The 14,216-nt window shown below is 38.6% G+C and overlaps 1 protein-coding gene across 1 annotated transcript; it reads left to right on the plus strand.

Moving 5' to 3' along the window:
- The first annotated feature begins 404 nt into the window (after positions 1-404).
- On the plus strand, positions 405-8,315 carry LOC124265489 (organic cation transporter-like protein). Its single transcript, XM_046700284.1, has 4 exons — positions 405-736; positions 6,053-6,207; positions 6,915-7,080; positions 7,432-8,315. The coding sequence occupies exons 1-4, from the start codon at positions 405-407 to the stop codon at positions 7,649-7,651; spliced, it is 873 nt and encodes a 290-aa protein (XP_046556240.1). The 3' UTR covers positions 7,652-8,315.
- The last annotated feature ends 5,901 nt before the right edge of the window (positions 8,316-14,216 follow it).

The raw sequence follows: 14,216 nt of genomic DNA on the forward strand, positions 1-14,216 counted from the left end.
ATCACCCTTGCCCTCTCAAAAAGACTCTGACTATCACACAAAACGAAAAGCAGTTCATAGACATCATATGCAAAGATCTTCAGAATGATACAGAATTTCACCAGAATACGGAAATGCACAAGCTCATGATAACTGGCCACGAGGAGCCGATAATATCATTGTGCAGCAAGGCATACAGGTCGCAGTCAATGAGCAGAAGCATGTGATTATTCTTGCAGACGATACAGATGTGTATGTCCTCCTACTTCATCACTACTTGCAACAAGGCTTAGAATCACCAATGGTGATGGCATCACCTATTAAAGAGAGAAGGTAATTGATATACATGCTACTGTGGAGAAGCATCGTGATATTCCATCCTTTTTGGCTGGTCATGCTCTATCTGGCTATGACACTGTGGCAGCATGCTATGGAGTAAGGAAAAGAAAATGCTCAAAGTGCTGAGAAAGAATGTGTCTGTGGACAAGATAGGCAACATTCAAGCAGATTGGCCTGATGTGATGGCGCAAGCGACCGGATTCACAGCTGAATGTTATGGACAGCCAATGGCTACATCCATGTCAGAATCAAGAGTTAGTGTATGGAATGCTCAAATTGGGAAGCCTGGACTAACACGTCTTCACAAGCTTGCCTCACTGCCACCAACTACAGAAGTATTCACTGAGAATGTCAAGAGAGCTCATTTGCAACTCTTTCTTTGGAAGAATGCACTGCAACTTGATCCTCAGAAGTTGAAGTGAGTGAGTGGATTTAGTTTTACGCCGCTTTTAGCAATATTCCAGCAATATCATGGCGGGGGACACCAGAAATGGGCTTTACACATTGTACCTATGTGGGGAATCGAACCTGGGTCTCCGGCGTGACGAGTGAACGTTTAACCACTAGGCTACCCAACCGCCCCTCAGAAGTTGGAAGCCACAGACTATGGATGCATGAAGGAACGGAGTATGAAGTCATTGCGGCCAACAACAGTACCTGCAGACACTCCCCTAGCTCCCAGTAAGATCTTACAGATGATCAGGTGTTCCTGCTCAAGTGAAACCCCATGCAAGTCTTCAACATGTGGATGTAACCGTGCGAAACTATCATGCACAATGTTCTGTGCTTGCCAGACTTCAACTGCATGTTACAATAAACAAACAGTAACATCACAAAAATTACATTGCCATTTTGTGCGAATCAATTCTCATAGTTCACTTTTTAAAGAATATTGTATTGCAATCGCTTTAACTAATGGCAGCAATTTTGTTGTTTTATTACTTATCTAAAATTGCTCAATGCTGACAGATGTCCAGTAAACTTACCCTTGATATTGGTGGTCTTAACAAACATAATCCACCAAAAAACCTACTATAGACATCAAAACAAGGTTATGTCTACCGGCTGCCGGACTATTTTGATACTTTTGAAATCGAGGTTCATAATTAGTAGAGGAAGAATGTCTTGCCAACGTCTCACCAAGTTTATTTGCAATATGTGATTATCAATAACTGGTTCCAATCTTTTCAGAGGTAAATACCTGATCTAGAGCCCTTACCCTTGATTTTCTGGATCATATTCAAATCGACGTACGTGCATTGATTAGATACATAGTTTCGCCAAGATTGGCGTTACTTTGTTTAAAGGTATGCTGTGCTTTAGCGTTTAAACGCTTCAATTTGTTCAAATTATGGACCTTAGGGTGGCAACGGAAATAATGCTCCACCTTTACCCTTGCCTTCCGCGCCTGTTTGCAGTCAACATTAAACCATGGTTTTCGTACATGAAGAATTGCAGAGGACTTTAGTTCATCAGAAAAAAAACAACATTTTATAGCACCAGGAACATTACTACAAGTTCAGGTTTAAGTTTTTCAGTACAGAGAGTTTCAAGTAAAGGCCAGTTGGCCTTTTTAAAATATACCATCTTAGTGATGGAGGAACATCAGATGGGTTCACGGGTTTCAGTATTGTTGGGAAATGGTCACTTCTAAAGAGGTCATCGTTGACTGACCATTGAAGTTCACTCAACAGGTTCGAATCAGTGACTGACAAATCAAGAGCTGAATATGTTCATGTGCCAGGATGTAAATATGTATTTGAACCGTCGTTATAAATGCGTAGATCATTATTTGAAATTTAATCCTCCAGTAATGTACCTTTGGTATTTGTATTACTACCGCCCCAGAGTTGGTTGTGACCATTATTATCCCCACGATTATACAGGATTAAGCTCATGAATCAGATCATAAAGGGCTTATAGAACAGTTAACTGGACAGCAGATAAATGAACCGTGAGTAAATGCAACTTGTAATGACAGTCGCAGTGCTACGGGTATGGTCGGACAAATCCATGTCCTCAAGGGATCCAGACTTATTAAATATATGATCGGGTTTTTCACCCCTTTTGGGACTCTACCACTTTGTTACTTTTTAGATGTTTCACTAGTCCATTTGCTTTCGCAGTTGGTTTCACATTTGTTTTTGGGTTTCTTGAATGTTTCTTAGATGTCAATGCATCCATCGCAGATTATGTCTCAGATTGAATAACACTTTTTGATATGGTCATAGTTTGTGAACGGGAGCTCACTTGTGGAGGCTTCGCCTTGACTTCAGTAGACAGCAACGTGGGAGCAGAAGTCCAAGCCCATGTGTGTGTGAGTGAGTGAGTGAGTGAGTCAGTGAGTTATTATTTAACGTCACATCGGCAATATTGCAGCCATAACGTGACGAGAACATATGTGACATTGAAATGGAATAGATGTATATTATAAAAACCTGTCGACGAAGGACAGTAAAACAACTAGAATATCACAATTACAACTAAAACTAGTGTGGAAAATTAAAACTAATGGCTCTATTTGGACAATACATTATAAAACCTGGCTAAAAATCGCCAACAACTGAAGGTCGATCACCAAACTAGGGACAATGGGGACTTACAGTACTTTCGCTACCTGCATGGACCCTAGTTGGATTTATATCACCCCTTCAGCCGCTGGCGATTGAAGTCAAATTTAGCCAAAATTAAAATGACAAGAATACTACATTTAAAACAGCTGGTAATATTTAAATTTCCTTTGAATGTTTCGGGACTTACGTACCCTCTCAGGAGGACAATAATTTTATGCTACTTCAACCCCCTTTGACCAAGCCCATGTGTAGTCTGTCTGGCAGCCTACAGAATTATATGAGGCCTGTTTTGGTTTTGAAGCCTGAATAGATGCAGAAACAGTGGTAGAGTATATCGGACGTAGCTGTTCTTTTGCAAGAATAATCTGTTTTGCTTCTGTGAAGGGAATATTTAGTTCATGTTTCACTTTGGATATTTTCGATTGTAGTTTCCAGGTAGGACAAGCTTTGGAGGAAGAGGGATGGCAACTAAACCAATTTACTCAGCTAGGAGTAAGTGAGTGAGTTATTATTTAACGTCACATCGGCAATATTTCAGCCATATCGTGACGAGAACATTTGACATTGTAATAGAATATATATAGTTATTATAAAAACCTGCCGACGAAGGACAGTAAAAATATTCGATAATCACAGATATCAATATAAAACTAGCGAACAAAGCTAAAATATTCCAATTAAAGAAGACAATACAATGTAAAAATGGGCTATAGATCGCCAACAACTGAAGGTAGATCACCATACTAAGGCCCATGGGGGCTTACATTACTTTTGCTACCTGCATGGACCCTAACTGGATTTACACCATCCCTTCAGCCATTGGCGTTTATACTGAGATTTAGCCATACATTAAAATGACAAAAACTACGATTAAAAACCTGGTAGGCTGAAATTAACTTGAAATGTTTTGGGACTTACGTACCCTCTCAGGAGGACAATAATTTTACGCTACGTCAACCCCCTTTGAGGGCACAGCCACTAACAATCTAAGTTAACAATCTGAACTACCAATCATTAAAATACATCTACTTACAGAGCATATTAATCAAAATGAACAATGAACAGTGTTAAAAAGATCCTTAACAGTTTTAACATTAAAATATTTATCCCTTATGATGGAGAATTCGACACAGTCAAGCAGGAGATGCTTGACTGTGACTTTCTCATCACAAGGGATACAAAACGGAGGATCTTCACCTTTCAACAAGTAGTTGTGAGTATACCTTGTATGGCCAATGCGACATCGTCGCATAATGACCTCTTCAAATCTGAACTGACAACCCAAGTGAGTGTAACCAATATAAGGTTTTATTTCATGTAGTTTATTAATACCTACTTGAGTGTCCCACTTCTTCTGCATCAGATCACGGATGTAAGTTCCAATGCAAGCTTTGTAATCAGAGTAAGGAATAAGAAGTGGTGTCACAGATTTGTTGAGTGCTGCCTTAGCAGCAAGATCAGCCATTGTGTTCCCAGAAATGCCAACGTGGCTGGGTAACCAACAAAAGACGATGTCGCATTGGCCAGTAGCAAGTTCATTATACAATTCAATAATTGCTAATAAAAGTGGATGCTTACAAGAAAGATTTTTAATAGCCTGAAGACAAGAAAGAGAGTCAGAAAAGATGATATATTGTTTGGGATGTCGTTGAATATATTTAAGAGCCGTTAATATGGCGTTTGCTTCTGCTGTAAAAATGGAGCTGTTATCTGGTATTCTAGAAGATATTGTTCTGGATCCAATGACCGTGGCACATGACACCGCGCCACCGTCCTTGGACCCATCTGTAAATAAGGATTTGTGTGTATTATATTTAGTTTTTAGTTGATTATATTCTTGTTTATATTGTAATTCATTAGTTTCAGATTTCTTAAACTGTGTCAAAGTAAGGTCAACTTCAGGCCTAACCAATTGCCAAGGCGGAGAAGAAAGAAAACGGGAAGGAGCTATATGTTCTAGCTCAATGCCAGCAGCAGAAAGAAAAGGTTTCACTCTTATACCAAGAGGCGGAACAAGAGAAGGCTTATTGTTATACAGATCTTCATATAGTGGATTGAAGACACAGTTATATGCAGGGTTTGACTCATTTGAATAAAGTTTTGTAATATACTGTAAAGTTAATTTTATACGGCGTTGCGTAAGAGATGGATCATCAGCCTCGACATAGAGGCTGTCAACAGGTGAAGTTCTAAAGGAACCAAGACATAATCTTAGACCTTGGTGGTGGACAGAATCTAAAAGTTTAAGATTACTGTTGCAGGCTCCACCATAAACGATGGAGCCATAATCAAGTTTGGAACGTACCAATGATCGATATAATTGTAGGAGGGTAGCTTGATCCCCCTCCCCACTTAGAATTGGAAACGACTTTCAACAAGTCAAGTGCCTTCAAGCATTTAGTTTTTAGGGACTTGATATGGGGAAGAAAAGTTAGATGCGAGTCAAAAATTAAACCCAGGAACTTGGCCTCCTTTACGACTTTGATGGGAGTGCCATTGAGAAACAGTTCCGGGTCTTTATGCGGTTTATATTTTCTACAAAAATGTATACAATTAGTTTTGGATTTAGAAAATTTAAAGCCGTTTTCAAGACACCATTTATGTATTTTATTTAAACACAGCTGCATTTGCCGTTCAATAGTATGCATATTCTTACCGCGACAAGAAATATTAAAATCATCCACCAAAAGTGATCCATCAATTGAATCGTTTAAAACCTTTGATAAACTGTTAATCTTGATGCTAAACAGTGTTACAGACAAAATACTGCCTTGTGGGACTCCCTGATCCTGATTATAATGGTCAGACAGGGTTGAACCCACTCGGACTTGAAATTGCCTGTTATTTAAAAAAAGTTGGATATAAAGTGAGGCAAACGGCATCGTAATCCAAAGTCATGTAAATCTTTTAAAATCCCATGTTTCCATGTTGTGTCGTATGCTTTTTCTAAATCAAAAAAGATCGACACTGCATGTTGTTTATTAATTATGGCATCCATGTATCCGTCATACCGAGAGAATATTGTTAAGTGTGTCTTTACAGAAAGGAAAAAAACACACACATAAAACCCATTTCCTTCAGAATCTTAATTTCTTCAGTATTTTTTTGACAATATTATTACTCATTACATTATGAATTGCGGTATTGCGGTTTCGTTACAGATTTGGCCGCAAGACTGTCATTGTCGTCAGCATGTTCTTTACCACAGTATTGAGTGTGTCGCTGACTTGGGTCACCAGCTTCTACGTCTTGATCCCTGTAGTCATACTGATGACGGCGTGTTCAGGCACTCAGTATCTGGCTAGTTTTGTCTTCGGTGACCGCTTTTCTTATAATTGTACTCACTGCACTTTGAATAGGCACAAAATGAAGCCCCTGGTACAACTGGTCGTTTTATGATAGCGTTCCAATCTTTGGGGTACCTTATTCGAACCCCTCACCGCGAGGGGTTCGAATCACTCATGCAAAGCCGTGTGCACCCTAAATCAGTCACCTACCTTCTCCACTCTTTTCATTCTAATGCCACAATCTGAGAATAGGCTACGGTGCGCAGCTTCTGGTTGCAAAATACTCTCGAATTTGTTCTATTATATTTTCAGGATGTTTGAATATTGTCATGGTTAACAAAATGTCAGATTTCAATTTAGCTACATTGGTCCAACGCACTTGCGCTTTCATTGCTGAAAGCTGCCCAATAGCCAACTCGACCTGTGAAGATCCGGGTTAAAGAGAGGCCTTCAGTTACCCATCCTTGTTGTAAGAGGCGACAAACGGGATCGGGTGGTCAGGCTTGCTGACATGGTTCACACATGTCTTTTGTATCCCAGTTGCGTAGATCGTTGTTCATGATGTCAATCACCGGATTGTCTGGTCCACACTCGAATATTTACCGCCGTTAAACAACAAACAACGTAATACTCAACTCAGTTACTTCTAAAACGACAAATGCTTAAAATATATATTCATAATTATTGGTTCTAAAATTGTTTTTGGTTCAAGAACGTTGTTGTTTTTGGATGAAAGGTCTTGAATTGGTGGGTCACTCAAAGAGAATGTGGGCGGGAGTCGCCATCAACTTCTTCTGGAGCGCAGGCAACATGATAGTCGCCCTTGCTGCCTTCCTCCTGAGAGACTGGAAGACGAGGCAGCTGGTGCTCAGTGTGCCGTCCTTCATTTTTCTATATTTGTTGTAAGTACCTCAATGTTGGCCAGTGTGTATCCTAGACCCAACATATGCTGCTTTTATGAGGCAACTACATGCATACTGATTAAAGCTCTGTTGGTGATATTTGGATGAAATGGTCACAATGGTCAATGAATGCAATTATCCACATATTCAAATCTACAGCTATGGGAAATCATAAAAGGAATTATTATGCGATGAATAATAGATGTGCATGTGAAAATATATTTGTTCATTAACCACATCTTCCTTTCGGATGTTCTGAAATAGTGCCAAATGCAGATATAAGTCAAACTTAACAAAAATAAAGAACTTTTGCAAAGATACTATGCATAACTATGATTTATGACTTTTCAGCTTTATACCAGAATCTCCCAGATGGCTACTCAGTAAAGGCAAGAACGAAAGAGCAAAGACCACATTAGTGAAGATAGCTGAATCAAACCGAATTACTATCAGTGAACTTGAGTTGGAGAACATCACAACAAAGGAAGAATCCAAGATGGAATATTTCTGGGAGCTCTTTAAATCACCGACCTTATTACGAAGATTACTGATCTTATTTTTTAACTGGTAAACATTCAATAGGTGTCTACAGTCCTACAACGCCGCGTACATTTAGAAGCTGAAAAATGGGGTTGCAGAAACCGATAGTTTATCTTCATTTTAATTATTACATAAATGTGATGTTCAAACAGATAGCTTAGTCATTCAATTTGATATGTACATCAGTGTATTCCAAATATATATACCATGTACATTGCACCTCAAATAGAATTACTTCTTAGGTTTGCAGTTGGAATGTGCTTCTACGGCCTCAGCATGAATGTCACCAACCTTTCTGGCAACGTCTACCTCAACTTCTTCCTGTTTGTCTCTGTGGAGGCGTGCGCCTACGTTTTGTGTCTGTTCTTGTTGGATCGAATGGGCAGGAAGTGGATGCTCTGTGGCTCCATGATAGCTGGAGGCGTGGCTTGTCTTCTATCCTTCTTTCCATTTCTAATCTCAAACAATCGTGAGTGTAAAGGTTTCACTGTTTTACCAGAGTTAAGTGTTCAGATAAAACGTACATGAGTGGTACGTTCTTACTGGCCCTGTATAATCAATATGTTTGTCATCATTAAAAGTTCATTCCATGTAATCGTAAAAGAACCAAACGTTTGAAGGCTACCCATGAAACTTTTTTTTTTATTCATTATTTTTTCAAGTAGAAAATGTTTTGCATGCGCAGCCGTATTGACGTTTCCAGAAACAAACGAATGCATGCAATATATTTAGTGGGCACTCTAGTACAATCAAACCTCGACTGTTTGTTTTGTCGAACTTACAGAACTTACTTTTCAAAGTGAATCTGAAAATAGTTGACCGGTTACGTGATCAAGGAGATGCACATTTTCCCGTAGTTCCATCGCTTGGCCCAGTTTTACGAGGGGCGTTCAACATATTTTGCAACTTTAAAATAAGACCAAGCCGCAGAAATGTTTTTGCACTTGTATTTTTCAGTATAATTCTATTCACCTCAATACACGTATTATATTTGTCCTTCAAGCTTTAATACCACGTTTATAGTAATCAGCAGATTGGTGCTCTAATGCCAGATCGCCTCTGTGGCAGCCTTTATGTCCTCGCCAACCTGGAAGCTTCATCCTGGCAGATTTCATTTGCTGGAAAAGGAATTAGTCACTGGGGGCTAGATGTGGGCTGTAGGGTGGGTGATTTAACTGTTCGAATCCACATTCACGAATGGTGGCCTGTGAGAATCTCGACTTGTGAACTGGAACGTTGCAATGCAATAGTAGAACACCACATGTTAACATCTGGCGAATAGATTTTCGCTAATCTTTCATTAAATTAGCATAAAACTGCCCATTGTCTAAGTTTTGGTAGCACTTAATCAATCAGTAATATGCCTCTTGCATCCCAAAATATGGTGGCCATTACCATGCCAGCTGATGGTTGAGTGTGAACCTTCTTCGGAGGCGGAGAAGCGGGGTGCTTCCATTGCATGATTCAGTTCTATGATGGCAATCTTGAGCATACCTTGGGCATACCACGATGCTCATGAATAATGGTTTCAACAGTTCCAGCTGATATTTAGAATTCCTTAGATAGTTCAGACACTTTCATTCGTCGGTCAGATAAAACTCTTTTTAAAGCGGCTATGGTTTCCGGTTGGGTGGCATCTGAAGGGTGGCATCTGGAGGCCTTTCTGACCTTGGGTCATCGTCTATGGACTCCCTACCCATTTTAAAATGTAGAGACCAACGGGAAACTATGGAATTGTCAGGAGCATCCTTACCCATCACTTTACACATGCGATCATTTATTTCTTTTGCTTTGCGTCTCTTCTTGGTAAGGAATTTTATTACAGCGCGTTGTTCATGTTGGAGAGAATCCATGCTTGTGATCACCCTTAGGTGAATGAAGCCATCATATCTGACTTATTGTTGTGTCTGGAACGTGTTATGACACGTGTCAACCTGATGTTATGACTAGTGTCACACCTGCCACAAGTTGACATTGTTTGTGTAATCACAAATGCCCAAGTTGCAAAACAAGAACAGCACAAAATGGTGTATCCGTGAATCGGGGACACACAGTTACAATGCTTTCGCTTCGAAATACTTTACGGTAGAACGTCACACAGTAACCTTTGAATATTTTTAGCCAAGATTATAATTCCTGCACCAGTTAACTCCAGATTCAATGTCGGTCAAAATGACCGCTTCATGTTTATATTTATCCACCCATTTCAGTGATTGTAGAATTGCTGATATATAATCATGAGGCCTGGACACATGGGCGATAGTATAATAAGAGATCCAGAAAGCTACGGCAGTACTTGAAGCAATCCTTGGAGGCGTCAGTATTAATGTGTGTAAAATCTGCATAACGTTCAACGTTTTGTATAAACTCAGTTCATACTAGAATCCTGGGCCTAGATTTTCGAAGCTCTCTTAGCACTAAGATAGTCGTAAGTGCCATTCATTAACATTAACTTACGACTATCTTAGCGTTAAGAGAGCTTCGAAAATCTAGGCCCTGGCTTAAGTAGAAGCCAAGGAACAGTTTTAGAAGGTGTACTTGGATCAACTGGATTTAAGTGAACAACACCATATTGTGCCATTTTCCGAATGTTGAAACCAAATGGGATCTCACACATGAGATACTCTACAGTCGTTAGAATGAGTGAGTTAAAATTTCAGGTCACATCTTCAAGTTTACAGCCATATCGAGACTAAGAAAGCTATATACTCACAAGAATTAACTTAACGATATATAGTTATCTCTCAACAAAGGACAATTAAACAGCTGCAATATCACAGACATAGATCTACAACTAACATGAAATTATAACATATGACTATTGAAAACAACACAATATAACACGTCACAATTTAATTCTGGACTCACAAAAGTCCAGAAACTCTCCGCACTGTGGGCACTTTCTGACAAGGGATTTGACCAAATTAAACATGCAGTTGTTATGAATATATGGCAAGGATGAAAAATTGAAATCTTTTTTCGAAAACTTTAAATTGAAACTCGCTCGCCCATGGGCCGGCCCATTGGCGAGAATGTTTAATTTCGATCAGAATTCATGCTTTGGAGGTTGTAAATGAATGAGTGTATGTTTATAAGCATCATGACACAAATTTCACCTCATTTTGACTTAATTCGACTAACTTAGAGCAATATTAAAAAATCTCGTCCATGGGCGAGAATATTTACTTTTACTCAAAATACATGTTTTTCCATGTTTTGGAGGTTGCAAATGAATGAGTGTATACTTATGAGTATAATGAAACAAAATTCAACTCATATTGACTTAATTCAGCTAATTTAGAGCGATGTTAAAAAATCTGCATTATTTACGGTAACATGGATTAGCTAATAGGGCACTACCGGGAGACCCACATTCACACGATCACTCAACCATACCCATTGCCGGTTGAGCCAAACCATTTTCAACTCTTGTTTTCTTAAAAGTGGCATCAGGGATGCCAGTTATCTCCATTCCAATTTTCATAAAGTGAGAAAAAAGGAATGGAGATAACTGGCATCCCTGACGAACACCAAATAAACAATCAAAGTAGGATGTGCATCCATGTTGCAGTAATATACACAGTTTAAGTCCCTGCTACATACTATTACTTATTCTAAAGATCTTTCCTACCCATCCTCCATTATATATTTTAGATCCCCTCTCCATACCGAGTCAAACACTGCTGTCAAATCAATACATGCACAATACAGTCTTCCTTTGTGTAATATTTATTAATGATAGTGTTTAAAATACAGATGTCACCTAAAGTGTGGAAATCCTTCGAAATCCTACCTGTTCAAGTACAAGAACATTTTTTTTCATTTGCCTAATCATTTAATAGTTTACAGATAATTTAGAAAACATTTTACCAGAGACTTTGAGAAGTGTAATAGGTCTAGAATTTGATAGTTCATTGAAAGTACCTTTCTTATAATAACCCAAAGTGTCCTGTCCTTAGGATATATACCTGTATCTAATATCAAATTAAACAAATATTTTAACATTTCAATACGCATTGGGGGAGGTCTTGTAAGGAATCAATACTTATACCACTTGCACCTGGTGAAATTTCACATCTAAGTTTATTGTTAACATCAATTAATTCATCAGCTAACTCACCAGAGACAGAATTAGAAAAGTAAATAAAAATATTCGAGTAAAAACAAACTTCACAATCTGATATATGCACTGGTACCTTTGAAAACACACTCAAAATATGAATTCCATTGTTCTGGCGTAATAGTGTTTGAACATATTAACGTTTTTCGTAACCCATGTCCAGATCAACGTACTATTGTGTGGCAATAAGGCTTTATGTATTATCGCTGGAAGAACATATAAATAATTGGATTATTTTTTTGTAGAAAAGATCTTTGTCAAATGTATATGCTTGACAATACAAATGGGTGTCTTTGCTGTCATTAAAGTCTCAGTCTACGCCTTGCTTCATTCCTGGCACGTTTATATTCCGAATCGAACCAGTCATTGTACTTACTACAGTCACATAAAACATGAGTGTTTCCAGTAGATCTAAGTTTGCATACAGATTTTACGCACGTTTCGATGAGCCCTGAAATATATAGAGTTATATGCCCCTTGCACATCATCAGTGTTGATGCGCTCGTAAATATACAAAGATTTCACAAGGAATGACTTGATTCAACACATTTGCATCGTTTTGTTTTAGTTCGGGATTCCATACATATCTTTGTTTGGGTGTAAGATTATAGGGTGGCTTACTTGTTTGTCGATTATAAATGAATATTCTATAGGCATCTGCGTCCATTTTGGCTCTTCTCCCCCACGAAATCCTGCAAAGTATCTAAGCATACATTCATTACAAATGATAAAGCCATCAACACTTCCTTTCAAGCATGTGAATTTACCTGGATTATCGTCACATAGCCTGCCGTTGCCAATGTTATTACCTGAAGAATTACAGATCTGTAATTGTTGATGTCCTCCCGATGTTAAGACATCATCATTTGATACACGTTTTGGTGGATCATCCTGTACATCATCGTCTATTTGGAGTCATCGTCATCACCAACATAATCCTATTGTGAAACGTTACCAGTCCTGGCATTGAAATCTCCCTGAATAATAATAAGGCACTCTGGACATCTCTGTTTAAATGTTAACACATCAATTTTCAAGTTTTTCAAAGATTGACGTTTTTAGTATGAATGCTTGAACCGATTGGCGAGAAATAAACTGTACCAAGATAAAAAAAACTTTCTTGTAATATTAAAGCAGATTTTAATCCACATGATGTTATCTGAGTTCGTATTTATGTGTTCCACTTTTTTGATTACGTATTCGTTTATGAACTTGTGTATACCTTCGGAGTTTCGTACAGCACTGGGATGTTTATTCCTGAAACAGCTGAACTGTAAATGACACATTATGTTTCAATATATATTCCCAGATATGTTGCATATTCAGTTCCCTTTCAAATCCTCCAGTGTTCCAGAATACATATTTTACAGGTATAGCTCTATCAGCACTTCCTTGTGGTACATAACGATCAGGGCTTCGATCACACCCCTATCTCGTGTTGTCGGATTGGTTACCTGACAGGTTTCACGTTTCAAGGAGTCATTCATTTCATCAAAAGCATAATGTTTATCATCAATTTGAAGTGTATCCCTTCTTAAAACAACGAAGCTGTCTTCCTTTCGTGCTTTCTCCATGAGTTGCATTAAGGATTTTCTGATATTGCGAGTTTTCTGTGTATAATCTTGTGAAATACTAACTTTAAGTTTGCCCAGTTGTCTGAGAATCATGTTGTTATTTTTTTATTTCCCATCTTGGGTGAAGAGAATAGGTCGTGCTACGAGAGGTCTGGAGCGTAGGCGACGCACACTACAATAATTCCAACACTGACTTGATATACATGTCCTTTTCCAGTAGTTCACACTTTTTGTTCGATGTGCTCGTTGTGTTTGCTCGACGTTTCTGGAATGTGGTAGATGAGCAAGTGATTGCTTTTTGACTGTCTCTCAAGAACTTCAATCTTCGTACGCACTTTGTCCAGCGTCGCTTGAAGCATCACATTTTCTCACTCAAGAATTGTATTTCTTGTTCCAACTTAGTGATTTTTCAAGCCAGGTTTTGAAAGTTCGAATTCATCTCGAGCCGCATTGTTTTAATTTCCTTCATTATATCGTTTTCAGCAACAGTCAGATCACTATCAAGTGTAGTCTGTCTCTTTCTTGTTTTGATTCAGCGTCATTATTAGGAGAGACAAAAATAGACAAATTCAAATTGCCATGCTTGAACCTTTCAGTACGTGCATGGCTGCCTTGTTCGCCGCTCGTCTGCCCATAAAGATGATTACAAATTGCATTAAAACAGCCAATTCGTTCTCTGTATAGACTCATATCACAGCACATCTTGATTTAATGTTCATAAACGTTTTGTTACCTGTTTTCTGGGTTCATCATTGAAGTTAAATACATTTTGTAAAGTTTCTCCACCGAAGCAAGAATAAACCGGACTGCCACTCCACATGCGGCATGAACTTGAAAATACAGGAAAACGTGAAAAAGGGGGAAAACCCGTATGTGCTTTTGTCAATAGGGCTGAATACAAG

This window comes from Haliotis rubra, unplaced genomic scaffold (assembly GCF_003918875.1).
Source record: "Haliotis rubra isolate DU_JTF1 unplaced genomic scaffold, ASM391887v1 Scf98, whole genome shotgun sequence".
NCBI lineage: Eukaryota > Metazoa > Mollusca > Gastropoda > Lepetellida > Haliotidae > Haliotis > Haliotis rubra.

Excerpts from the sequence above, each read along its gene's own strand:
- LOC124265489 (XM_046700284.1), top strand. The coding sequence starts at position 405 with ATGCTATGGAGTAAGGAAAAGAAAATGCTCAAAGTGCTGAGAAAGAAT. Across the intron at positions 737-6,052 it reads CTTGATCCTCAGAAGTTGAA|ATTTGGCCGCAAGACTGTCA; the intron begins GTGAGTGAGTGG and ends GTTTCGTTACAG. Across the intron at positions 7,081-7,431 it reads TTCATTTTTCTATATTTGTT|CTTTATACCAGAATCTCCCA; the intron begins GTAAGTACCTCA and ends ATGACTTTTCAG.